The 27,980-nt window shown below is 47.9% G+C and overlaps 1 protein-coding gene across 1 annotated transcript in view; it reads left to right on the top strand.

The window, feature by feature from the left end:
- The window catches only part of PTPRF (protein tyrosine phosphatase receptor type F), a 196,438-nt gene that overhangs the window by 123,222 nt on the left and 45,236 nt on the right, over positions 1-27,980 (top strand). The window contains exons 6-13 of the mRNA XM_054384023.1: positions 1,466-2,047; positions 2,614-2,747; positions 3,422-3,566; positions 8,541-8,846; positions 11,721-11,914; positions 21,048-21,165; positions 23,396-23,974; positions 24,615-24,712. Coding sequence (XP_054239998.1) covers positions 1,466-2,047; positions 2,614-2,747; positions 3,422-3,566; positions 8,541-8,846; positions 11,721-11,914; positions 21,048-21,165; positions 23,396-23,974; positions 24,615-24,712 — 2,156 coding nt within the window. The remainder of the gene's footprint in view (positions 1-1,465; positions 2,048-2,613; positions 2,748-3,421; positions 3,567-8,540; positions 8,847-11,720; positions 11,915-21,047; positions 21,166-23,395; positions 23,975-24,614; positions 24,713-27,980) is intronic.

The raw sequence follows: 27,980 nt of genomic DNA on the forward strand, positions 1-27,980 counted from the left end.
TTCTCAGCTCCTTTAGCCTTTTGCCTTCCTCCTTGTTTCTCTCTCTGTCTTTTCTGCCTTTTCTGTCTATCTCTGGATATTTTACATCTTCTGTCCCTAACCCCTTTACCCAGTGTTTCTTCTCTTGTGCTTGCTGGAAAGTAGGGTTGTTGTTTGCAGGGCAAACAGGAGAAGCAAGCTATCTCCTTGCTCACATGCAGGCTGCACACCTAAGAGCTGGAAAGCATCAAGCTTGCAGCTTTCCAAAGGAAAGAAAGGATGAGTGGCACCTGTCCTTGAAAGCCTGAGGGGGGCTGCCAGTTTCTTGGATGCATTGCTTCAGGCTCTAGTATTGGTGTTTTCTCTCCCTGAGTCCTCTGTAGGGGGTGGGGTGGGGTCTGATTGTGGGTTGCATGCCCTTCCCTCTCATGCCAGTTCTTCCCTCACCAATTTTCTTGGTATTCACATTGCAGTAGCACTGGAAAAGGCATTCTTCCCAGCACTTGCAGCAGGCGTGCTAAGAGCCAGCCCTCCTCAGCTGAACCACATGGAAACTGGAAACCTGATGGCTTTGCCAAAGAATAAATTACTTTGGGATCTTAATTTGGGCTGAGCATTTTATCTTATTCCTCATCAAGCACAGCTGCATTACGAGTCACTAAAGACTTAACTAGAGTGGTTCATAGGAGGTTTAAACTTATTGTAGGCTTTAATTCTGTCATTGTCTTAAAGTATTTGTGTGTTCTGCAAATTTCTCTCACACACATTCATTCACTTTCTTTGCTCTTTTGGTAAAATGGCAAACCTGGAGATGTTTCCTTGCAACAGTTGCATTCTCATTAAAACTTAAGCGATGTCAGTGTCACAGAATTCTTGTGTAACAGTTTTTGTCTGGTTGCAGTTTGACACACCACCCAGTGAAATAGTGGATGTGAAAGTTGGTAATTTCTCTGGCTGTATCCCTCCTGCATGTACTGTAATACTTACAAGGCATTCCCCCATCAGCCCATCTAACAGCACTGCCCGTGAACTCCCTATGGCCCAAGATGCTGCCTCCAATGGAAGCAGGAGTATAGCTCCAGATGACCTGTGGTGCTCTGATTGCTTTAGGGTATCCCTTTGTAAATCAGCTGTATGCCTGGCTTCTGAGGCCAGTCCAACCCAGTAAGCACTTTTTCACTGCCAGCTGAACCCCCATGACAGAAACATTCCTGCATCCCTGTTGAATTACCTTTATTTAGCCTGCTGCTGGTAAGTGCGTCAAGCACGTCTAATAACATGATTGCTCTGTTTATCCTTCCATTAAGAACCACTTCAAGCAATATATGGTAATATAAAAATGCATGTTCTAGAGTATGAAATGATTTCTGCCTTTTAAAGAAGAATGTTAATGGGAGGTGGCAGCTCCATTTTTATCCCCATGCACATTGCAGGGTTTGAGCTGACTGAATTATTTAAATCACACCTCTCTGCCTTCCAATTGCAGCACTGCCAAAACCTCCAACAGAGCCATTAGTGACTGAAACGACAGCTACCAGCGTGACCCTCACCTGGGATTCGGGCAACTCCGACCCTATTTCGTATTACGTCATCCAGTACAAGCCCAAATCATTGGAGAGTCAGTTCCAGGAGGTGGATGGTGTGGCAACAACCCGCTATAGCATAGGTGGGCTCAGCCCCTTCTCAGAGTATGAGTTCCGTGTCATTGCAGTCAATAACATTGGCAGAGGTCCCCCCAGTGAACTGGTCGAGGCCCGGACAGGAGAGCAAGCTCCTTCAAGCCCGCCCCTCAAAGTCCAAGCACGGATGCTGAGTGCCAGCACCATGCTGGTCCAGTGGGAGCAGCCAGAGGAGCCAAACGGACAGATCCGTGGGTACCGTGTTTACTATACCACTGACCCACATCTGCCTTTGAGCATGTGGCAGAAACACAACACCGATGACAGCCACCTCACCACTGTGGGAAGCCTCATCACAGGGACCACGTACAGCATTCGTGTCCTGGCCTTTACTTCAGTGGGTGACGGACCCCCCTCGGACATCATCCAGGTCAAAACGCAGCAAGGGGGTACGTATGGAGTGAGGTTTCTTGGCTCTATGGCCACCCCAGTGGTGTGTGGCTCAGCTGTGTGTCTGATTTGCCCCAGGCATTGGAACTGCACTTGGTGCTCAGATAGTTGCACGTCAGCATGGCATGCCTGCCCCACAGCTATCAGCTTTAAGCTGTCAGCTTGTCCTGGGGAGTTGGTTAATCTCTGTATGAGTAACTCAGCCCACGGGTTTGTCTGGGATACAGCGGCTAAAATGTGACATAAGGTTCTGGATGTGGAGTTTGATACCTGTGTAACTGTGCCATACCCTTCTGGGGTCTGAGTACACATGCGGAAAGAAGGAGCTGGGGTGCAGTCGGGGACTGTGAGCAAGCACAATTCCCATAGTCACCCACCTCAGTCCCAGAGGTGCTTCCTTGTTGACTGGCTTGTTCCAAGAGCACACTATGGGACAGAGGGAAGAAGGGAGGGTCCAGAAGGAATGAAGGAGGATCTTCATAAGGTGAAATGCAGACTCTGCAAAGCCATGTGATTCTCTTCCCTGCATCTGCCTCCCGGCACTAACGGTGTGTTTGATCCCCAGTTCCCGCCCAGCCAGCTGACTTCCAGGCAGAAGCAGAGTCTGATACTCGCATTCTGTTGACATGGCTGCCCGCCTCTCAGGAACGCATCACCAAATATGAGCTGCTCTTCTGGGAAGGGGAGGATGGTACTCAGGTAAGGATCCTGCTTCTGCATCAACAGCACTTGAGGCCAAACATCACAATTCAGCAGCTGGGAAGCAGTGTCTGCTTGAGTTGGTGTAGCAGGAGAGCTAGCTCTTCTTTGTGTTTCTTCCGTCTCAGGGTTGTGTTTTAGGAGTATGGCAGTCTCTGCCTTCTATGTAAGTGATCTCAGCAGTGCTTTTTGATGCCCAGCAAAATAACTAGTGACTTTTGAGACTAGAAAGGCTACAGAATACCATGACTCCATCCCTGAGATGTCCTTATTGGTGGTGCCTTTAAACAGTTGGGCTTCAAGGCAGGCCTGAAACGGCCTCCAATGTGTCTGCAGCTCCAGGACTGGTTACGCTTAAGAAGCAAATTGAAGGTGGCCTAGAGAGCCCTTCCACATTCACTGCCAGGTCCCTAAAGGAAGTTCAGCTCTAAATACATCAAAAGTAGTGCTGGCTTCAGGGCAGCATAGTGAGAACTGTGCCATAGCAGCAGTGTCCCATGGTCCTTTCGTCCTCCTGTGTTTATAGCAGCATGAGAGCTGAGAAATAAGTGCCCTTCAGGTGAAGTGGATGCACAAATGGGTGATGGGGCTACCTGTTCTAGTGGCATTGGGAGCTGAGCACCAGCTTTCCAGATTTTCCAGCTACACCAAATAATCTGTGTTTTATTTGCCAGCAAAAGGTGGAGTTTGACCCAACCTCCTCGTATGCTGTGGAAGGTCTCAAACCAGACACGCTGTATAAGTTCCGTCTGGGTGCCCGCTCAGAGCTGGGGGTAGGAGTCTACACCCCCACGATCGAAGCCAGAACTGCCCAATCCAGTAAGTGTCTGACAGTGCATTACTGAAGACAAATCAAAAGCAGTCCAGTTTGCGTCACCTGGGCATGGAGGAGCACGGTGCTTCTGCCCTTGCGGGTCTGCAGGGATGCCAGCATGCAGTTTGCTAAAGGGTGTAATGGGGAAAGTCAGCTGGGGTTTTGGATCAGGGCTCTTTGGCAGAGGGGTGCACCCAAGTGGTAAGTTTTTTCTTCATGTCTCTTTGATCGTGCTGTCTTTCCTTAAGGGTAGGTTCATAAGAACTGGTGGAGGAGTGAAACAGGCTGGGAAATTGCTTTGGAGACATTGATTTGAGTGGGTTTGTGGATCTCTATCAATTCACTCCCATGCAGACAAGCTGTCTGGACAGACAGCATATGGGTGTTTGGCTCGAAATGCGACTGTCTCCAAACCACTGGATTTTCATCCCATCCCAGCTGCCTTGCTCCCACAGGAGTCCATCCCTGGTTCACACACTTGATTGTGAGGTGAGGCATGCATTGAAGCCAAATGTGTCTGTGGCTGTCAGACATCTGGAGGAGTCACTTCGGGAAAGTGGTTGCTTGCCTGGGTTGTGTGAGCAAGTGAAGGTGCTGCTTCAGGGACTGCAGCACTAAGGGAAACCAGAACAAGCTGAAGCCCAGTTAACAGAGAGGATAGATAATGAGGTGACCCAGGCAATATCACTTTCATCCTCATGTGATCACAGAGCAGGAGTTTGCATTGCTCTGATTGGCAGCTCAAAGTGCTGCGCATAAGCAGATTAGGGCTGTCAAAGGGCCCTGCGATAAGCTCGTTTTCACTAACGATTTTTGGGCTTGCCATTATGCAAAGAGCATTAAAAGGGGGGAAAAAGACATTTCTGTTAGCACCGCCTGTCTGGGATTTATTAGCTATGTGGGGCGAGCGGTTGGCAAAGGCAGCCAGCCTTCCCTGCAGGGAGAGTGCCAGCATGCACAGCAGCCAAGAGCCTGCGATGGCCATTAGAAAGGGAGCTCAGGCAGGGAAGAGCAGCTCTGCTCACTGTTGGAACGACCTTCTCTTTGAGGAAAATTCAGCTTCATTAACACATGAGTCGCATGGATTCCGCCACCTCCTTAAGTGAGCTAATGGCATCTTAGTACTGCACAGATAGACAGGTGTGGAAATGGAGAGAGGTGCAGATCATGCAGTTATAAATATTTGAACATGGAGAACAAATTCTAAGTGTGGGGATTTGTATACCTATTTCATATAGCTTTTGTATTGACAGGCAAAGGCTGAATCAACTCTCCTGCCACTTAAATTAATTCTATCAGTGGATGTTCTTATCCTTGAACACTCTTAATCAGAGATGGCTGCATGCATAAATGAGTCCTTCAGAGTCTCACAATAGTCCAAGTAGGAGAAACCTTTGCTTCATGGACTCTTGAAGGCAGACATCTTCCCTTGACCTGTTTTATGTGCTGCCTGCTCACAGAGAGTCTCTTCCTGCTAAGTTTTTAAGGTTGTTACTTCACTGACCACTGCTGACTGGTTCTGACATCTGTTCAGTAAGAGGGATGTGCACGGGTTCTAAGAGATTTAGGCAAAAGTCACAGGAATACCTTGGTTTAACCAGTAAAACAATCCTTAACTTGGAGGGACCTTAGAGGAGTTCTGTTTACCCAAGAAATGACTGGTTTACAGACCCCTACTTGAGAAGATTTCTGACGTCACTGTATTCTGTGAGAAAACTCCTTGCCAGTTACTACTGAGCTATTCAGTGAGGGTGACAAACCACCAGCTGAACAATAGCAAAGCAGAGTGGATTCTTGGTTCCTGGGGGTCTCAAAATAAAGTAGATCTTTCAGAGAGCTCTGCTTCAACTCAGCAGAAGTTGTGTGCACTCTTGAATCTGGTTGCCCTAAGAAAGACTGTTAGATCATGGTGTTTAGGTGGAACATAAACTGCAGGAGCAGTCATCCTACTGCTTTCCAAAGATTGTCTTCAGGTTCTATTCCTGATCCTGACAAGCCTGTCAAGGCTAAGGTAGGAGGCACATCATCACTAATGAGTCACTAATGGGCTGGAGAAGGACAACTGTATTGCTCCTACTGGGCTTTTCTTGTGGCATTCCTCCTCAGGGAGTGTGGTGTAAGGATGCTTGTCTGGGAAAGCCAGAGGGATGCAGTACCCGTTTGCACCCTTCCAGTAGCATAGCTCATGCCCTGTCTCCTGAGAAGACAGCTGCCTCTTGGGCTGTCTTTCCTCCTAAGTTGCTTGCTTTGTTGCTGGGCACCCTGCAAGTACAAGCAATGATGCTTTGAGGGTCTGAGAATCTCGGGGGAGTTTTCCAGGAGACTATGGTGCCTCAGGCAAGCAGTATGATGCAAGGAGAGGAGCATCAGCTCTGTGCCCATCAGGCCTCAGCATTAAAATGCTGTTCTCAGTTGAAATATGAAGATCTTGAGGCTGCCTTTTCTCTACCTTAAGGAGTAGGTGGGCTGGATGGGCGCACAGGGCTGCTGTGAGCCAGCGGGGGAGGCCAGTGTGAGTAGCCTGGAGCTAGCAGAGGTTTTCACAGTGTACATGTGGATATATCTCTGTGGGTGCATGCTGGCCACCCAGTCTGCTCTTAGATGGCCCCAGGAGGGACACTTCCACTCTTTGTGCATTTTAAGTTGATCTTGCTCATGTTATCAAGTTTTATTTTACTTTCTTTAAGTGTTAATCTGAGTTTTTGCCTTGCACATCATGTGTGTGACTCTTACCCAGTCAACAGCCAACATTTGACCTGCCCACACTGCCAGCCAATGCTACCTTTGGAGAAGGAGCTCATTGCTACATCCCAAGGGATGCTGTGGAGGCCCAAAATCAGAGCAAAATCCCTTCTGTGAAGGGCCTCTCTGCACACATTGGCAAAGGAAAGACTTGCCAAGTTCCTTATCGCTCACCTGTCCCTTCTGAGGGATGCCACCAGGCACTATCTACTATATGCCCTTCCTTAATTCACTCTTGGTGCTATATCTTCCTACTTTCTTCCTTGCCACTTCTCTGCTGATTAACCAAGAGTGTGAGAATTCATTTTCTACTCCTGCTCCCTTCCAGTATACCAAATGACAGTGTCAGTCCAGCTTTGCCTATGTGAATAGGCAACTCGTTGCTTCCACATATCTCTTTGACTTTTCTTTCCTCCAGTGTAGCACCAGTAGCAGCAGCCTGACTCTGCCCAGTCATCTTCTCTTCCAGCTCTCCTGTTATCTTTCCTCTCCCCAGCTACCCCAACCGTGGCATCAGGGCAGGGCCCTGCTCTCTGAGCAGAGAAGTGGGAACATGCAGCTTGCAAGTGGGCCTTGTTTCCTGGAAGCAGAGGTCAGCAGTGGCTTTAGCAGGTCCTGCTGTCTCTTCAGTTTTCCCAGATATTCTCCCACTGCTAACCTGCATGCAGCAAAGCCAAGGCACAATTGTTGGGTGCTTTAATCATCTGAAGTCCCTGCTGCCATCTGGAGTAATGTAGGTTGTGTTCAGCTTATGACAAGCAGTGAGCAGGCAGGCTTATCCCTGTGCCCCAGTAAGACTGGCTTTGGTGCACTGATGGCTTCAGGGACTGCAGCGTGGAGAAGGGCACCAGTCTTTTTTCAGCTGTTTCTATGTTTCTGGGCATAGTGAAGAATGGAAGCAGCCTTTCACCTGCCATAACATAGCACAGCAGAATACCTTATACTTTATTATTGCTTCACCAGACAGCTTCCTAGCCTTAGAGTACTCTGCCCTCTCTGCATAGGTCTCTTGCCTTTTGTGAAAGCACCCAGGGATGCACTCATCTCCCTTGTGCCTTCCTCGAACAGGTGGTTTCCCTTCCTTCTCTAGGTTTCTCCCCTTGTCCTCTGTGGCCCTCTGTGCAAGCATACTGTCTGCAATATCCCTGGGCAGTGAGTCCAAATGAGAGGGGGCTTCTACTGCCATGAGAGGGTTCCCATGCTGCCAGGGCCCTGTTGTAACAGGACAGAAGTTCTGTAAGATTGGAAAAGGGAATGAAGCATGCAAGTGTTGTAGAGATCATTCTGAGTTGTCCACGTCATCTCTTCTTACCTGATCCCTCTCTTCCTCCCTCCCAGATTTATTTCACTGCTGTTCCCCAGCAATACTCTGTGGAGGGTACTTCTCTTCATCCTGATGAGATGCTGCTCAGATGCCATTCCTTTCCTTGGCCACTTAATATTGCTGAGGCTTGGAAGTTAATGCAAATGACACAGGTTTTTGCTGGGGACGAGTCCTACCTACCTTCCCCTGTACAGCTGCGTAGGCCAGGAAGCTACTGAGGCAGGTAATCAGTTTGGCAGGCATGAAGCAGTCAGTCCTGGATACTAGGCACATGTGCAAAGCAGTATAAGCATGTTATCTCCTGTTTCCATGTGGTGCCTGCCTCCCACCTGGGTCAGGGTGCTGCTCATAGCTGATGGTCATTATTTCTAACCTTACCTGGACACACTCCAGCTGACCTCAGTCACCTGCTTTCCCTACACTCTTTTGTTTCCTCCTCTTGGCTAGAAGCAGGTTTTTGCAAGCCTTGATGCAATCTGGTGTGTAAGCTTCCCCTTCTGCCACTCTTGCCTTCTGTAGCTTCCTACCTAGTCTGGTTTCCATCTGCTTCAGATCTTCACTGAAAGCATCTTTCTTCTCCGTACCAGTTTCTTTCTCAAACCATCCCCTTCCCTTACTGCCAGTTGTTGTGTTTGGTAAAGTGAGTGTCCAGAACTGCATTGGGAAGAGGTGTTCTCTGATGCAGAACAGCACTTCTGTCTCCATGCTGTTCATCATGCTTTCAAATACAAACTGCTCTTATTGCAGTCTCTCATCCTCTCAGAGGAAAGCAGGCAATTGTCCAGGAGGCTACTGGCTGAATTTCCATATGTATGTTTCATGCTCAGTTGGCTGGGTAAAAGTTCCCTCTGCATTTTGTTTTGTCCTTCCACTCATTTCCCTTCATCTCCCCACTTCATTTATTTATCCCCAGCCCCCTCCGCCCCACCCCAAGAAGTCGAGTGTGTAAGCACCAGCTCCACTACCATCCGGGTAAGTTGGGTGCCACCGCCTGCCCAGAGCCGCAATGGGGTCATCACCCAGTACTCCATTGCATACCAGGCAGTGGAAGGAGATGACAACACCAAACATGTGGTGGATGGCATTGGACGGGAGCACTCCAGCTGGGAAATCAAGGACCTGGAGAAATGGACCGAGTACAAGGTGTGGGTAAGGGCTCACACCGATGTGGGGCCAGGACCAGAGAGCATCCCTGTGCACGTGCGCACTGACGAGGATGGTAGGTGTTACTGAACAGCTCCTTCAGCTACCACCTTGGGCTAGCCAGGGCTCTCCTAGCTGAGCTGCTGGCAAAGGGGGGAAAGGGAGTGGAGATCTTGGCTTGGGAGTGCTTTTCAAGGAGGACTATTGGCAGCAGTGCTTTGGCCAGCTGCGACAGGGAGTGGGTCTCTGTCGTTGGCCTGGAGGGGGATAGGGGAATTGGTCTGCTGGCCTTTGCTGTGATAAAATGGTTGCTTCCAGGCTGTGAGTCAAGTGTCCTGGTGTGGTCCCACAAGGGTCTTGTATGTGTTAGCAGTGTGTCATGCACACATGAAGAGGCATTACACTGCTTTGCCAATTTGGGCTTCTAATGTTTGGAGGCAATGGTTTCCATTTTACTGAAGGCAGCGTGAGTTCTCCCAGCCAAAGGCTTCTTTCACACTGTGAGATTAGGACTTAGAGTTTACTTGTTGACCCTAAATCCAGCAAACTAAAGAGAGGAAAAGAAATCCATTTGAAACTTGTAGATACTGCTGAAAAGCTGCTTCCTGCCCCAGCTTCCAGGCAACTCATGACTTACATTAATCTGCTCTTCCGCTCAAGAGTCAGAATATTGCATGTACAGAACACTTGACTAGATACGACAGCTTTAAAGAGAAATTGTTTTGTATTAGCAGGGCTGTCAGTTATGTCATCATGACTTAAGCTGTCTCCTTTGAAAGTACCAGAGCTCAGGGTGTCAGTAGGAGTTTCCATGGCTTCATGCTGACCCCAGAAGCTGCAGATTTAATGGGAGAAGAGACACAACGTCCAGGCAAAGAAAAGCTGATCTTTGCATTGCCCAGTCAGCACAGCAAATTGAAACCAGACACGTTACAGTTTCCCTAAATGAGCTGCCACTGTGCCCCACATCTCTGTGACTCTGGAAGTGCCATTTGGGAATGCTCACTGACTGCATTCCTGGGCTGGCAAACACATCTGTGTGTGTCCTGCTGCCTGTATTGTTTGCCTCAGTTCTCATTCAGCAGAGTTGTAGCCCAGGGGAAGCTGCTACCCCAGAAATGTCTCAACAAGCTTTCTCAGTTTTCGGGCACCGTGGTTGGACATTCCAGCTCAGCTGTCAGGAGTGATTTTGTATCACTCCAACATGCTGATGCTCAGTAGATACCCATGATGAAGGAATGAGAAATGCTAAACTGTGATCTGAAAACAAATTGAACTTCCCCAGTTTGGGTCTCAGACACAACACATACTTCCCATAATGGGATAGGATAGTGTTCCTCCAAACACTGTGGTCTGCTCACATTCACATCCCTTCACGTCCCTACAACCTCCCCGAATGATGTCTTGCCAAGGCTTCCTGCCTTCTCTTGCCAGCCGAGCTTAACACGCAGCTTCTGTCTGGTTCTCAGGGAGGAACTTGCTTTTCACTTGGACTCCCAACAGTGTGTGTGGGCTGGAAAGTCTTGCTAGGGCAGGAGAGCCCTGCGGCCTGTGCAAGGTCACTGCACTAAGCGAGTTGTGGATTACAATGTAGGCTGCTCCAGCTAGAAGGTGGTAACTTCAAGCACAGCCCCCTCTATTCCCATACATTGAGCTGGCCTCATGGTGCTAAAATTCTCCATTCCTCCTTTCTGTATTTTATTTAATTATCTACAATTAAAAAGGACATTTGGGGAAAATAATGAATTGCCCTGCAGCTTAAAAACTGTGCTTACCTGCTGGGTAGCTGTTTCTTCCCATCTAGTTGGTTGAAGTAGCAATACTCATTATGTCTGCTTGTCAGCTATCCATCCCTAATTATCTAATACTGATTATTTCTTGCTGTGTTGAGAATTGGGACATACAGGGTTCCAAACCCCTGGATTTTCCCAGTCAGTGGAGGATGGAAGGGGTCCTGCAGTAGAGGTGCTAGGATGGAGCCCAGGTCCTTCACTTGTGCACTGGGCACTCATGTAGCAGCAGTATCCTCCTCAGGGAGTGCACACCTCTGCTCCCAGCTGCATCAGCTCCAAGGAGCTTTCCAGGAGCAATTGAGAGGCTGATTTTTTAGCATTGACATTTTTGTCACAGTCAATGCAAGAGCAAAAAGTAATAAGGAGGTAATTTTTCCAAATGGTAAATAGGGTATAAATACATTTTTAAATGGGACTCACCTTGCTAGAAAATTGATATTTTCTGGGCAGTGTAATTTTTCATTTTATTATCAAAAAGCATTCAACTAGCCATGCATGAAATACAGTCCCCAGAGCTGTCACAATCCCCACAGGCCCCTTTATCTGGCTGAGTTCAGTGACTGCTGTCTCTGAGCTCTGCGTTATTGTTTTAGGATGGTGCTTTTCCCCCTCATTAACCTCTTGCTGTCACAGGGGAAGATTACGTGTGCACTCTGGCTAGTGGCAGCACCAGGGCTCCCTGCAAGGCAGCCACAGTTCCCAGTCACACTACCTGGGATTGTTGGACTGTGTCTAGATGTATGCAGAGGAATATGAGTGGAGGTGTTGTGACAGGCAAAGAAGGGTTAAAACCCTTCATTCTGCTGCAGGACACTGAGCGGCAGATGGTTACCATATTGTTTATATAGGGTGGAGACAAGGGGGTTAGATGGACCTTGGGGCTGATCCTGCACAGTGTCTTCTATTAGGGATGCATGACTGCATGTCACAGTCATGTTCTTTCCTGATGAAAGCAGCAAAGGTGCCTGGATGCTGGGAAAGCATGAGGGATACAGTCATACTGGAAAACTGCAGTATCACCTGCTGGGCAGATACAGGAAACTTGTACCAGGAGGGCCATTCTTCCATTGAGGTGGAGGGAAGGTAGCAAAGAAGTGAGAGGCAGCTGACAGCAGTTGCGTGGTACTGGCTAAGTGTCTGTCCTCTGTGTATTGCAGTGCCCAGTGCTCCACCACGAAAGGTGGAGGTAGAGTCTGTGAATTCAACTGCCATCCGGGTGAGCTGGAAGTTGCCCATCTCCAACAAGCAGCACGGACAGATCCGTGGGTACCAGGTTACGTACGTGAAGCTGGAAAACAATGAGCCCCGAGGGCAGCCAGTGATCAAGGATGTCATGCTGTCAGAAGCACAGGTACAGTATGGGGACCACAGGCTGGTGGGCATGGCACCTTCACTCTCTGCAGAGGGCCAGGATGACTAGCTCCCAAGTATTTCTTGGCTGCCTCCTGCAGCTCCAGAGCATGAGACTCAGCCTTGCTTGAGCAAGGCAGTTTTTCCCTAAACTGTGCTTTACAGACAGGTTGAAAGTTTAATCAGGAAAGGTTTGCTGTAAGAAGGATGATGTATCGAATGATGTTCCTCTCTTACCCTTTCTGCAGTATGTGCCTCTCTCTGCCTGCCACATCATGGGCAGACTGCAGCTAGAGCAAGCTGTGTTTTGCCAGTCAGATTATAAACTATCAGAGAGTTCTAAATAAGGTTTCTTTCGTGCTTCTTTCATTCAGGGCAAAGCTGCTCTCTAGACAGAGTCCACCAGGGTGCTGCCTGCCTGTGGAGTGTGGGGATGGTTCTGTACTGTTGGGTGGGCACAGCATATCAGGTAGTACAGCCCAGAGAAGAGAAGGCTCCAGCGAAACCTTATAGCAGCCTCCCAGTATTTGAAGAGGGTCTACAAGGTAGCTGGAGAAGGACTTTTTACAAAGACATGTAGTGGCAGGATAGGAGGTAATGGCTTCAGACTGGAAGGAGATGGATTTGGATTAGATGTTGGGAAGAAATTCTTTACCATTAGAATGGCAAGGCACTGGAATGGGTTGCCCAGAGAAGTTGTGTTGTCTCCAACCCTGGATCTATTCAAAACCAGGTTGGATGGGACCGTGAGCAACCTGGTCTAGTAGGAAGTGTCCCTGCCTGTGGCACAGGGGTTGATCAAGAAGGTCCGTTTCAACGTAGTCCATTCTTTGATTCTATGACTTGACCTTGCATTGCCTCTTGAAACCAAGAGGTAGGTGAAGCCATCTGAGTCTGGGAAAGGCTAAGAAGGTGGGGGAGAATGAGTGGGTTGCAAGCCCACATTGCCTGTAAAGGACTTTGCCTTCTGCAATCCCTGTACAACAATCTGCTGGTATTTATGTGATCTCCTGGATACTTCACCATCTGTGAGCTGAGGCTCTGTTCCCACACAGCGCTGCAGGCATGGTCATGCACTCTGCTCAGCCTAGCACTGCGTAGTTGCCTCTTTGCCAAGGTCCAGGGAAGTTTTTGGTGTCCTCTCTGTGATGAAATACAGCTCCTTTGGAGCAAAGGTCCTTCGTCCTGGATGACCCATGCTGTTCTCAGCAAAGATAATCGTATAAATGAAGTAGAGGATCTGCTGCTGTTGGAAGCGATGAGTAATCGATTCCGAGCCGGCTTGCTTGAATGATGCCCAATATAAATACTGGAGAGCTGCAACGATTAATTGATCTGTCTGCTGAACGCAGCTGTGAATCATTTATACGTTCGTCACTGGGGAGTGCAGTGCACAGGGGCAGCTTCGCTCCCCATTCATATTCTGAAGGATAAGACTCAGTAATAATGTGGAAGGAAAAAGAAAGGAAATGCTTTGAGGGTCTTTGCAGTGTTGTCTGGGGCACATCTCTGTTTATGCTTTAGATGTTGCATTATTTTCGTCATTATCAAAACTGCTTACTGCCCTTTACTTATTCCAGGAGAATATAATCTGTATTTTGTGAACAATTGATGCTGGAGTTTGGAGTTAATGGGTTGGTCCCAAGTGTAGGTGGGCGAAGTTGGCAGTGTTGTTCTTGTTGGTGTTTTCAAATATTGTATGCTTGCCCAGCCAATTCTGTTTTCACTTCTTACTCATACATCTCAGAGAGAGAAACCCCAAGGTAATGTGCAGGAATGAAGATGCCAGATCCAGAAACTTTCCAAGGAGTTCTGGATTTTGCTTTTTTTTTGAAGGTGTGCATCAAGGAAGCAAGTTGCTTGAGGTTTGCTGGCCTGTCACACCACTCACCAGTCTTTCATATTTGGTGAATTTATATGGGAAAGTTCTTAATTGCTGTGATTTGTTATTTTTTGTCTTGTGAACTCATCCACTAATTTTTGGATGGAAGTGAAGGCCAAAAGATAGTTGCAGAGAAGTGCCTGTTCTGGACAAGTCGTATCACTCTTGGGATAAACTAATGATGACCCCGCAGGGATGAGGTTTCACTGACTTGGCAGAAGAGATCTTTATTTGCCAAAAGAGTGAGAAGCCAGGCATGACCTGTGCTTGGGATGAAATACATTTGCTCCAGAAGCTAAAGAGCTTCTGTAAGAGCTGCCATCTTTCAGTACAGCAGTGCGTGTCTTTGCAAACAGACAGATCAAACTGGAATGAGTAGTCTTGGAAGAGTTATTTTCTGTGGAAGAAAACAAAAAGCTACACTGGAATACCTGTCCCTGAAAGTCAGAAGATGAAGATGACCAGAATATAGCCACAGTTCAGTACTCAGAAACATTCATAAACATTTATACCAGTGCACAGGGAGATAAACTGACTGAAAATCTGCACTCAGAGAAGAAATTCTCTGGACATGTAGGCAGAGCCCCTCCTCCTGCCTAGCCAGGCTTTCTTCTGATTTTGAGTGGGTTTGTACCACATAATCTGCTTCCTGCAGGAGGTATGAAGACACTGGTACTAAAGCTGACTCATGATTCTCCTCATTGAAGATGAGAAAGAGAGAAAGTAAACGAAGATGAAAGGAAAAAGGAAAGGGAATTGAGATGTTAGCTATGCAGATAATACAGATCCTGAGTTTTCAAAACCATTTTAGCAGAAAGGACTAAAACATCAGCAGAGAAGTCAGGCGCCTGGTGCTGGAGAGATCACATTTTATGTTACAGCCTCCTGCCTAGAGAAAGTAAGCAGTTATTAGGAAGGTCCTGCAATGGAGCTGAAGTCTCTCCCTCCCCTATGTGGCTGTGCCTGTGACTGATTATCTCCATCAGACTTCTCTGTGCCTTCCAGCCTGAGCTCTTGCCTCCTACCAACAGACTGATGAGCAAGTAAACGTGACCATGGCCTGTGGAGGAGTGCCCAGGGAGAGCATGTGTATTGCTGCAGAGCTGGGTCAGATACCTGCACCACCTCCTGCACAGGCCCTGCCCGTCACGACTCAGCCATGTTCTATAGTGAGTGATGACAGAAGATTGATTTCTGTGCTCTGGGTCTTGTGCACAATGCATCTGAGCACCAAGAGGCTGCCTTTGAAAGGAGCAGGGGCACAGGCAATGCAGAGTCTCAGCTGCACTCCACCACTCTCATATAAATCTTTACAAGCTTGAGGGATCAGAGGATAGCAGAGCCATGGAGAACAAGCATTAAGGTCTTCAGAGAAGAGCAGGAGCCCACCTACTTTCTTTGGTCTCTAATCCCTGGGCAGCTGCATTGTGACAGAAGAAGCAGTGGGCTTGATCCTCTCTGTCCCTTCCCAGGTACCAGTCCTATGTGCTCTGCAGAGCTCAGTGCTGAGTCTGAAGCACGGGGCACAGAGGTGGCAGCAGAGTTAGGCCTTCCCGTTTGGTTTCCCATGCAAGCATGACTTATTTGCTCTTTCCAAAACAGGCAGCTAGACTTGCTTGAATCTAGATGTTGATCCATTGTGTAGTGCTTCTGCCCAGCCTGCTTGTCCTCAGTCAGGACCAGGATGTCTTGAGGGGAGACTTTCTCCTCTTGATGCAAGGTGGCCTCAGCAGCTGCTCCTGCTCCTCATTGTGCAGCATATTTAGTCAGGAGCCTGCTGCTTTCATCCTTCTCAGGATATGGCATGCACATTAGCCTCACTGGATAGCCTCTGGAGATCCAGCCTGCCCAGAGGGCTTTGCAGTGCTTGTGCTGCTGGCAGCTGGCTGCATACAGCTGAGTGCAAGGAGATCAGGCTTTGTGGCAGAGAAACTTCTGCCACCTCCTCCTCCCGCTCTGCAGAGTCATAGCAGGGGAGAAGTGTGCTGCCCACGAGAAGGGCTGCAGGCTCACAGGAAGGTTTTGCAGTCTTCACAGGCAGCATTTCTCCATCAAATATTCAGACTAAGTGCACATCCCACCAGCTTGCTCCAGAAGAGCAGGAAGAAGTAACAGCAAGTGCTTCAAGCTGTTGGATTGAGATCAAAGGAGAAAGGGGAAGCAGAGACTCCTATTCTCCCTGGGCAGTGCCCACCTCAGGCATAACAGAGAAGAATTTACAGCCTCCCTTTTTCACTGGGTGATAGTCAAGGATCTTTATATGAATTCTACTTGGAACAACTCATGCATGTGTACTAATCTAGGTAAGAGTCTGGTGTGGAGAGATGCACTGTGCTTCCTAAGTGGAACAAAACTGAAAGGCATCATTCAAGACATGTCTCAGTAATGGACAAAGGTGGAGTTCCAGAGCACGTAGACCTTCCCATATCCCACAAGCTAAGCACCGGAGTTTACATCTGAAGTTTTACTGCTTCATCACAGTCACTGAAACAGGGAGGAGGAAGATCTGCAGGAAACCCATATTACCCACTTCCCAAAGCCAGGGCTGTTAGGAGGGCTTGAGTCTGTCTTTTGCAAGAGCTGCGGTCAGGGAAAGCAGCCATTCCGTGGTGTTGAAGTGTAAAACGAAGCCTTAAGGCATTGCAGCTGCCATAAAGACACACTGTTAGCTTTAGCGCTTCCCTGAGCCATCCTGCCTCATGCACACAGCCCTGTCTGAGTTCTCTTTATCATAGCTCCTGGGCTTTTGAGATCAATTTGTCTTACTGACCAACTTTAAACAGTTAAGAAGCAATTGAGCTAGTTTGAGGAAGGAAATGTTTTGATCTGCAGATGATATTTTCATAATGAGTAATGAAACTGAATTTATACCAGAGTATTTATGCAGGCTTGGCTTTTTACTGTTACTCCTCTAGCATAGATCTCAAGGCATTTCTTTGCACTCTGATCTGATGCAAGATTAAAGTCCACTGAAACGTAAGAGCAAACAGAGTTTGAACATTAAACATTTGCTCTAAAATCCTAGTGGGTGATAAACTCCCTGCTGTGGTGCTGGATGCAGTAGCATCCTCAGCCCAGGTCTACTCCACTGTTTGTTGCAGCAGGGTGACACCTTTGTTCCTGCAGCTTGGGTAGAAGCAGGTTGGGGTGTTACCAACCATGTGGCACCCATCCATTAGGGTCATGGTGTTGAAGCAGAAGTGTACTTCTGGGAAAAAAAGAACTACCAGGCAAGACTTTTGCCAGGTTTTAAGTCAGCTGGGCAATGTATGGCTGTTGACTGCATCAATAGCAATGATTTCAGTTGAGCTCAGCATGAAGTGCTGGAAATAACACTAAGATGGCTGTGGAAAAAGGAACTTTAGTGACCATAATACATAGTGAGGGCCTCAGCTTTATAGGAAGTCTTTAGGGACAACTTGACCTCTTAGCTGAAATAAATTTCAAGAGGTTTTAGGTGGGTAATTCTACTGCAGTCTTACAGCATCAAATAAGTGAACTATAATAAAGTCCTAGAGGGAGATTTCTCCAATAGCTGTTTCTTTCTGAATTTAGAAAATAAAATAACAAATATTTTGAAGGTATGCCATGTATTTTACTGTTGGGGAAAGTACTCTGCCACTGTGACAGTCTGCAGCCTGGGAAAGCCACCTCAAACAGCCTGAACACTAAAGTCAACTTGTAGTCTTAATACTATTTTAGTAATTCTGCCACACTTGCAGGTTCCCAGGCACTACAGCAGCATTATCTGGGCTTCCCAGTGTCCTGAGGAAGTCAGTATCAGAGCAGCATTTCACAGCTGGCAGATCAGGCTCAGAAGCAAGGCTCACACTGTGAGTCAGGGGCAAGAAAAGCTATCTTCCACTTTCATCTCTGTGCTTGAACCCATCAACTGGAGCTTCTTCCAGGCAGGTGTAGTAACCTGATGTATCACACTACCTTAACTAAGAGAGCTCGCTGTGATCTCTGCAAACCTTGCTTTGGTGTGTCAGCCACAAAGAACAGTGCTATGGGCATGTGTGGCATCAGCCAAGGTCTGCTAAATCAGATCACCCCAGTGCAGTTTTGATGCCTTAGAACCATAAATCCAGCCAGAAACCTATGTGCTCCCTTTTCAGAGACCTAACTGAGCTGCCATGGCTAAGAATTCACAGGAGTTTTTGGTGGGAGATGGTTTGTATAGAAGTCTCACCTGCAGGACTGCTCTTACCAAATGAGTGTTTACTGTTTGGTGCTGTGTAGTTGGGAGTAAGAGGCTCTTTTCTCAGTATATGCATCAGTTTGAGCCTCACTCAAGCCTTGCAGCACTGTCGGAGAGGAGCAACTTAGCGTAGAGCTCTACGCAACATCTCAGCCTCCCTTGCACTGCACCGTTTACAAGACATGGCACTCACTGGTTTTCTGAGGTCCCCAGAGCATTTTCTTGCAAGTGATACAAGAAAGAGCAGATCTGTAAATGTTGTGTTGGTGCTTCCCTGCAGAGTGCCCTCTCAGTTTTGTGTGCTGAAGCCTTTGTCAACAAGAAGGATTGCTAGGACGGAAACTGGAGAACAGGCCACAAAACTGTTGTGACTTGTGGGGCAGCAGTCAGCCACAGAGCTACAAGCTATCCCTTCTTTCTTCTGCTCATAGAAGAGGCAGAAAAGTGCAAAGCCAGAAGGGGAAAGGACTGCAGAGTTAGGAAGTGGTGACCTCTCCATCCATATGAGTAGGAAGCTCTTTTGCCCCTGTTTGTGTGAATGATCTCAGACCTACTACGCAGGCTAGCAGCATGTAGAAAATTGCTCTGTGCCACTTCTTCCCTTGGCACAACCTGTGCCAAGTGATCCTCTGTGTATAAGTGTTGTAATCCCCCCAAACCTAGTCCTGCTAACCCCTGCTGTTGTCGTCGTCATCCCCTTCCTACATGTCGCCCCTTAAAATTCTGTGTCTCCATTTTTCTCTCCTCCTTCCTTTCTCCCCCATCAGTGGAGAGCTGAGGACTCCGTCGACCATGTAAGTACCACTTGTGTGGATTCCAGGTTGGAAAAGAGGGATTTGGTAAATCGATTTGTGGATTTTGTAGACACAGTGCTGTCAAAACATCCCTTTCACTCGCTTAATGAGACTGGAGAGTTACATTGTGAAAACTTCCACAAGCAGCAAATCCAGAGAAAATTGGCATTTAGATTGCTACTAAATGCAGAAAAGCAATTGACATTTCCTATAATCTGTGTTTCCAGCTTGTTGCAGTGCAGTTTCAGGCACGCTCAAGTGATGGACTCCAGAGGTGCATCCTACTTTCTGCAGTAGCTGGCCCATTGAGTCGCACAGCAAAATGTGATAATATAATCTTTAAACCACATTGATCATAGTCCTGAAAAACAACCTACACTCTCAACTGTGACCTTTGCCTGAAACACAGAGAGTAATAAGAAAACAATCACATTTAAACAGCTAAATCCAATTTTTTCCACATAATTCTGAAACACAAATTTGGAGGAACAAACTACAAAATGACCTTTTTAGAGTCAGCAATTCAATTACCTGCCCCACTGTGAGCTTCCATGGCACAATGCATTTCTCCTCCTGCTTTGTATGGAGGATTCTCGCTCAGAATGGCTTTGTCATGACGGCACTGTGTTTACATTATGCAGTCAGACCTTCTTTCATCCATCCCTTTGTCTCTCCTCCTCCCAGCTCGCTTGCTTTGCTCCTGGTGGCATGCTTTTGCGTGAGAATTTCTCTTTGCATGGATTTGGGAGGAGTGAGTTCTCTTGGGATGTTCAGAGTCTGCAGGTTTTGTGTGAGTGCTTCCCCCGCGGGTCCACTGGCACCGATCGGACTGTGCATCCACTCACTTGCACACACGATCTGCTGCAGGGGCGGAGTTGGGATCGAACTCTGGTTCACACGGTGATTTTGGCGGGGTTCTTGTTGGTGCTTGTCGATTTTTCTCTGGGCTGGCTGGTTCCGCAATGGTAGCACAGTGATTTTGTTGAGTAAGCCTGGGCAGGTAACCTGAACCAGCAGCACTGACTGGAAATCAGCAGGTTTAATAGTGTGGGTGTTAGTGCGAATGAGTGATGGGAGACTGGCTGTGATCTGAAAGCAAGTGCAGGCATCCCTCAAACCCCCATAGCTGGCAAGGTTCCTCCAGGCAGATGATATTGGAGCCTGAGAGCAGTCTCTTAACAGTGCTCATGCTGCCTGTTCTCAACCAGCTTGAGCTTACTCCTCTCTATCTTTTCCTCTTCTCCTTCTCTGAAAGGGTAAATACAATCTCAGAGTCTCTGCCTCCTTCCCAAAAGCTTCCCCAGCTCCCAGTCCCATCCAGGTGCCTCTTGCTTCCTGGCTTGATGAGTTATTAGCACTAATGGCCCCTGTTCCTTTCACAGCACCCACAGATGAATACAGTTCAGAGGTGCCTGCCCTGAGCTTGCAGAGAGCTGCTTGGAGCTTCTAGGCTCACTGTGCTTACTCATTTACAGGCCTGGCCAACCAGGCTTGGCAAAAGTCATGTTGCTGCTGGAGGCCAGGAGGGAGGAGCAGTGCTTCCCTCTTTGATCTCAAATTGAAGTGCAGAGCCATGCCCTCTCCTGCCCAGAGGAAGCCAGAGCGTGCAAGAGTGCAAGTCCGCCATCCTCCCAGACCTCCCACTGCGCAGGGTTTCCCCTCCAGGCCTTGCCAGTGCCTCGTGCTGACCCCATCCCATCCCTGCAACCTGTGCCTGGCAGGGAGAGTGAACACAATGCTGTAGTGCAGGTGCTCCCTGCCTGGGGCTCTCCACCCCTGCATTGCCTCTCTGTGCTTCCTGTGGCTCTGCCGCAAGAGAGAACTTTAAAAATCCCAAATTAGCCCCCAGGAGATTTCCACAGCGATCTGAACTGGCTTTTGCTCTGGTTCACAGCTCCATAGTCCTCTTACTCTCAGGCATGCTGTGGCGGGGTGGCTCTGGCTTGATGCGGGACCATCTCTGGAGCAGGTCTGCCTCTTGGCAGAAGCACAGGTTGCTGGTGAGTTCCTGGAAAAGCCAAGTGTTAGAGACAGGGGTTGAAATTAGGCAGGTGAGTGTAGGAGTGGCAGCAACTGTTGTTTGCTGAGTCTGTGCAAGATGTGTGTGCCTGAATGCGATGCAGGAATGTGAGCCAGCAAGGGTGTCAGTGTGTCACTGCTGGTGATACTGACCTCAGTGTCCTCCTTCTGCTCACTCCAGTAACAAGTATTTGCTCTTCTCATTTGCCTCTTCTCCACCTCATGGATGTGCTCCCAGGAGACTGTCATTGGAGGCCTGTTGCCAGAAACCACCTACTCTGTCACAGTCGCTGCCTACACCACCAAAGGAGATGGTGCCCGCAGCAAGCCAAAAGTCATCACTACCACGGGGGCAGGTGAGTGTGGGGAGCAGATGGCACAGCCTTGTAGGTGGCTAAAACCTCCTAAGAGGTGCATGGGGACTATGGCCAAGACACCTGTACAGGAGGAAGCATGAGGGCTGGAGATGCTGCAGAGGTACATATTCTTGTGATCTCCAGCCCTTACTTACAGGCCTTGCTACTGGATCACCTCAACCAAGCACAGCAAACAGATGGACAGAAACTGCCAGGGCCCTGAGAGAGCAGTGAAATACTGCATAGTCCAGAGACCTGGGAAGAGGAAGCCTGAAAGTCCAGGCCCTCCCTCAGCATTGGAGTCGTGGCCTGTCCTCACCTTATTCCCATAAGCAAGTGCCATTTCTTGATTCCTGCAGTTACTGCAGTGCCGCCTGGGATGGCCCCTGGCACAGAGGGCTCCTCAGAGGTGCTTCTCAGCTCCACCCCCAGCCACTGCTGCTGCTTCCTCAGGCTTGCATAAACTTGAGCCTGCCTGCTCCTAGATGGTAAAATCTGGAATGCAACAAAACCTTCCATAGGAGTGCTGCGCACACAGCTTCTAGAATCCCAGTTATCCCAGCCAGCTGGGTTCTGCTGTCTCAGTAGAGACTCATACCCTGTGTCTGGTGCCACACAGGAGCCTCGGCCTGAAGCAGGGGCACCCAAGAATTCATCGGGTGCTTTCCTCCAGATGCAGCTAAGCTTGCCTTAGGTGGTGGCACCAACTAGTTGATACTGTCTTGTCCTAATTTTCCACTCACTAGACCTGTCCTAGAGCTGGTAATCCTGTTGCTTCCTCACATCAGCCACAGGAATAGTATTTACCACTCGTTATTGTGGGACTGCAGCTTGTGCAAACTGAGAGCGTTTATTCCTGGTGCTTTTAAACAAAGAACAGCTTGCCATCTCCTCTGCACTGCATATGGGGAGCTCCAGAGGTAGTTTCCACTGTCACAATCTCAAATGCTGTCTCCCTTGTGCCTCGGCATGATGTATGCTCTGTTCATCAAATTGCTACAGCTGTTCTATAAACAGGAAAAGCTTCCTAAACATGCCAGTGTTGCACTGTAAACCACAGTGGGTCTTCCTTTGCTCTGATGCACATTTAAAGTTAATATTTGGAATCAGCTTTGAAAATAATATGTCCCTTAATACTAGCTGCTGTTAGACGTTGCATTGAGTGCAAGGAGGATGGCATTGGCAGTGGAAATGTGTGTCTTAAATACCTACAAAACCACCCGCAGAGCCACCTTCGTGTAGCCTGAACTGCAGGATTGACCTCAAAGGGGAGTGTTGGTATCGCCCTCTGATGGCAAAATCGGGGCATGATTCCATCAAATACATTTTTCTCCTGTGCTCATCTGTGGGCTCATGTTCCAAAACTGCATGAGAATATTTAACTAGATTTGGCTACAATCCCCTTTTTCTTTTCCTGTCAATGGCCCCATCCCTTTGATTCTGAGTATCTTCCTATCAGTATCAAATCTGAGCTGATGTGACCTGAAGACACATCCTTTTTTTAGCTGAAGGATATCAAGGTATTAAACCATCAATTTAAAGCCATCAGCTTCTAACTAGTGACGGCAACGCTCCTTGACTTGTGCAGCATAAGCGAAAATCCTGTGGAACGCTTGTGTTCACCTCTCACATGGACACTGACGTCACGAATCTGCTCATCGGCTAGACCAAAATGTATTCTGATGGCAAACAGCCCGCCCAGCTCTGCTCGCTGCCTCTGCAGATGGTAAAACTGCAAGGTTTCAGGATGAAATTTGTCTGCCTCCAGACAGATGAGGGCACTGGACTTGGGCCTCTGTGTGTCTCTTGTGGTACAGTGCAATGGGGCCACCAGCGTGGCCTGGTGCTGCACACTAGCTGGAGTGTCTGAAGACCACCGATTGGGAGGATGGGATTCAGATCTTCTCTGAGATAAATATGATGCTTTGAGGTACCTAAAACCTTTTCTTTAAAAGGGGATGCATTTTGGGGCTGTATATGGCTGAATTTATTCTGTTTTTAGATGGCAGCACATGGGAAAATGGCAGACAAGAGCTGGCTGGCTCCAGCTTCCCTCACCACTGGATTAGGGTTGGTCTGCCTCTATCCATGTGAATTGTCTATCGCCCTCTTCACCCTGTTGTCTGAACTTTCCCACTTTCCTCATTCCTCATGGACTGAGCAGCACAGAAGCGGTCCTTCCTTCTCCTCCTCCCAGGCTATAGATGGTCATTGTGTGTTTATGTTGCAGTCCCGGGGAAGCCCACCATGATGATTAGTACGACAGCCATGAACACAGCCCTCATCCAGTGGCACCCACCCAAGGAGATGGTAGGGGAGCTGCTGGGTTACCGGCTGCAGTACAGACGTCTTGATGAGGAAAAGATGAACACGATAGACTTCGGGAAGAGAGACCATCACTACACTGTGACCAACCTGCACAAAGGGGCCACATATCTCTTCAAATTGTCTGCTAAGAACAGAGCTGGCCCAGGGGAGGAGTTTGAGAAAGAGATCACTACTGCAGAAGATGTGCCAAGCGGCTTCCCACAGAACCTGCGCGTGGTGGGTCTCACGACCTCCACCACAGAAGTTGCATGGGAACCCCCGGTCTTGGCAGAAAGAAATGGCAAGATTGTCAACTACACAGTGGTATACAGGGACATAAATAGCCAGCAGGACCTCATTAACATCACCAAGGACACAAGTATAACTTTGACGAATTTGAAGCCTGATACCACTTACGACATCAAAGTGAGGGCCCGCACCAATAAGGGTGCTGGGCCACTCAGCCCCAGCATCCAGTCCCGGACCATGCCTGTTGAGCAAGGTGAGTGCCCCTCTAACAAGTCCTAATGGCAAGCTCTGCCTCCAGGACAGGGACCTTTGCTTTGGTTTGTGAGGCCACACTTCTCTTTGCTCTGACCAGTGAGATCAGGTGCTGTCTGGCTCCCTGCACTAAAACTAGTTCGGCAAGGGGAGGCTCAACATAGGTTCCCTTGAAGTTGCCATTTAAAGGGAGAGGGGTGTTGGTGGTCGCTTAAATGCCTTTGTGGCTCCACAGGCACACTTTGATGTATCACCTTTACATGAAAGGCTCTTGCTTGAACTGGAGCAGGCAGCTGGGTAGGATCATCTGCAGATCCAGTACCTGAGTACCACAGTTCTTTGATCATGACAAACAGCCAAGAGAGTATGAGTGGAGCGGGAAGAGAGGGAGGCTACTGTTCAGCCTACAACTTCCTTTCTGTGATGCTGGAAAGTATAGTCAGGAAGCAAAACTCCACTGAAGACTGGTGACTTGGTAAAAGGCTGCTGCTCTTTTCTCCTCATCTCTCACGTCTCTGCTGTATCTGAACTCTTTGACCTCTGCTGCTGAGTTAGACAAAGAGAGACTTGGAGCCAAGCTGCTGCCTGGCTCCCTCCTGACTTGGCCTTAGAGAGCTCAAATATCTTGTTTTTCATTTCAGTGTTTGCTAAGAACTTCCGCGTCAATGCCGTCATGAAAACATCTGTGTTACTGAGCTGGGAAGTGCCTGACTCCTATAAATCTGCAGTGCCTTTTAAGGTAAGAGTGAGATGCCGAGGACAGGGAGCTTCGCCTGTGGCATTGAGCAGGACAGTGAAAAGCAGCATCTTGACATATAATGTTTTCAGGCCATCGGGCAAGACATGGAGAGAAGCAGGTCATATTGCTCACTGGCCTGGGGTCATGTGGAGCTCAGACCTCCAAGCCCACATTAGGCAGGCTGTGCATGAACCATTGCACACAACAGAGCACGATGCTGCTTGCTTTCCCTCCTCTCACTCTTCTTAGGACAGAAGGTGTTATAGTTTGTTACTTTCTGTTTTGATCAGTTGGGAAATAGCCTGTAAACATTTGGCTCATGGTAACAAAACAGGAGTGAATAATGTTGGTTGAAGTACACCAAGAAGAAAAATCAAGCACTGAAGGCACGTGCTGGGCAGAGGCAGTTAGGAGTGTCTCAGTGATCATAATATATACTTCTGACTTCTCACCATCCAGATAGAAACTCATTAACCATAGCAACTTTTGCTAAGTACGTACTCCTCCCTTGATAGTGCCCTGAATTACTTGCCTTTTTGAAGGGAAAAGAAATCTGATCTGGCACCCCAAATCACTGATGCTTTTCCCATGAGCAGCAGCAGGTTTGTTCATACAGCCCCAATCAGTGCTGCACTCCTCCATCAGCCTTCTCAAGTATCTTGTTATCTGTTGTCACCTGGCTGGGGCCCACTGGTCATGCTGCCCATCGCAGCTCTGTGACGATGGTTACAGAAGCCTGATGCCTGGCTGAGTTGAACCATGAAAAGTTATAAATGTGATTTAATTGCAAGAGATCACCAGGACAAAGTAGTCTAATAACCAGCCAGTGAATCAAACTAAGAATGATTCCTTCTGCAGCATGTCCTGTCTCAAACAGGCCTCCATGAGATACATCAGGGCAGATTCATCCAGGAGGTTACAGGTGCGAGCAGCACAAGATGTGTCAGTGTGGAGAGAGCTCTGGAGGAATAGCTGCTGCTCTCTTTTCTCTAATTCTGGAGAAATCATCCAGTTCTGGATGTAGTGTCATCCACCAAGCTGCAGACATCACTGGTAACTCATTGTCTTCCTGTTCTTGTCAGTCACCCAGTGCAGATCATCAGTGTGGGTAAAAGACCAGAGTGTGATGGGAGTTTCTTCAGGTCTCAGTGTGACTTCTCTCCCTTAAGAAATGAGACCAATGTGTCACATCACCAAGGATAATCTCCCACCCGGTCTCAGCAGCTATCTACCGCCTCTGCAAAAGTGGACAGCTGTGGGAGCTGTGTGACTTCCTTTTCTCCTTGCATATGCACCCTGCTGTGCTGTACCTAAAGAGCAGATGCAAGGCCTGCATGAGCTGTGGGGATCCATGCACAGGGAAGTGAGTGAGAGGAAGGTCTTGAACTGCATCTACTTCAAAGTGTGTGAGCACCTCTTCTTTCTTGTTAGTAAGTCTCCCTGTTTAAATCCTGAAGCTGAATTACCATGATCAATAGCAGGCACTTGCTAACATGCAGAGTTTAGCTGATGCAAACAAGGCATTTGTGAAGACCTTCTGGTATTCAAAGCTTTCCCAGATGTAGGGTGCATTAGGATCAGTGTTCAGATATCTGGCCGTAAGGAACTTCACAGAGCTCTGTTACTTTGCACTGTGCTGAAAAACCAGTCTGCTTCATCTTGACTTATTCTTGTGGCACAAAGCCCACATCTCTGTCTGACAGCACAGTGCTGGAAAGGGACAGTGTGACCTTTGGAATATGAGTACCACATAAGGACAGTGGCATGGTTGGAGGTAGCCAGGAGCCAAGGACATAATGCTGATGCCTTGCCTTTTAGCTGTGATTGCTTACACAGACTGTGACTCGGGGTCTGCCCCTGCTGTGGGCTAACCCTCCGATGTCACAGGAGCAGATGGTGTCAGCCACTTGCTAACTGAAGAGCAGTCATGCAAATGAGAGTGTTACAAGGGTATTTCTCTAATGGTGTCTTCTTTCTGTTAATATTCCCAGACTTGCAGACACACATGGGTCAAGGCCAGGAGCTAGGAGCATCAACTCCAGGTCAATGATTGTGACACTCCAAAGAAATCCTTAAGACACTCCAAAGAAATCCTTAACCTTCAGGACTTTTTGTTTTTATAAACGAGGTTCACCTCTCTCCTCTAATTCAGGCACATGGGACACTGATGCCAGAGTCTAATACTGTAACTAGCATAGCAGATAAATCTCCATGGGAACAATTAGTATTATCTACACTTGATAAACAGTCTCATGCTAAATCTATGTCCCAAAGGGTGTCATATTCTACTTTAACAGATTTAATTAAAGTAGATATTGTTCTGACAATGAATAGTGAGGTGCAGGCAGAACTGGTGTTTTTTTGTATTTTATAGGGGATGAACTGAGACCTTAGGAATTTTCATTGCTACCAAATCAATAATGAACATTTGACATCTCTTCAGGGAATTTTCACAGCTTCTTCTGGCACAGGAGATAAATTCCTTGTAAAATGTTGTCCAACAGTTGTGGTGGAGCTGAGGCTCTATACCTTTTCTATTCCAGTGTGCTTGCAGAAAGCCGTTCTGGAACTTTCATGAAATGTGCAAGACAGATACAGCCTTTTCTTTGGGGAAACAGCACTTTCCTGAGACACATTCTTCAACTTAAGAGCAGGACAGAGAATATATTGTTTAAAGGCAGCATGACAATGTATTTTACAAATGAGGGGAAGAAACAGCACCCTTTGAAAATTATGATGCAGGTTCAGAAATAACCCCCTGAGAACATTGGGCAGTGCTTTCTCACACTCTTGTGGAACGCAGTAATTATTCCTGCCTGCAAAAAAGGCAACCTCGTCTACTTCTCCATCGAGTCATTATCTTTTCCAGTGTTGCACACTGTGTCTTTTCATCTTTTAGTTCAATACATTCTTTACTGCCTTGAAATCAAGCAGCAGACCTTCAGCAAGTGACATTTGGACCCACCTTTGCAAATCTTCTCTTGTGGGTAAGAGCAGCACAAATGACATTTTACAGCAATCCATGGGCTAGTCAGCAATGTTTGGCAGTTCGGAGCCCTTGAGCCAAATTTGCTGCTGACTTAACTAGTTACCGGTGGGTCATGATGCAACCTTTAAATAGCATTCCTGCTTGAGCTCCCAGGCGTCTTCAGCTGCACACAAATGACTGTTTCTGAGCCCTTACATTATTGTAAGGTTTGTGTAGAGGCCTTAACTAATGGTGCATAACATTTGAGGAGTCGATGTGTTGTGGCAGGTAAAAGAACGC

This window comes from Indicator indicator, chromosome 10 (genome assembly GCF_027791375.1).
Source record: "Indicator indicator isolate 239-I01 chromosome 10, UM_Iind_1.1, whole genome shotgun sequence".
NCBI lineage: Eukaryota > Metazoa > Chordata > Aves > Piciformes > Indicatoridae > Indicator > Indicator indicator.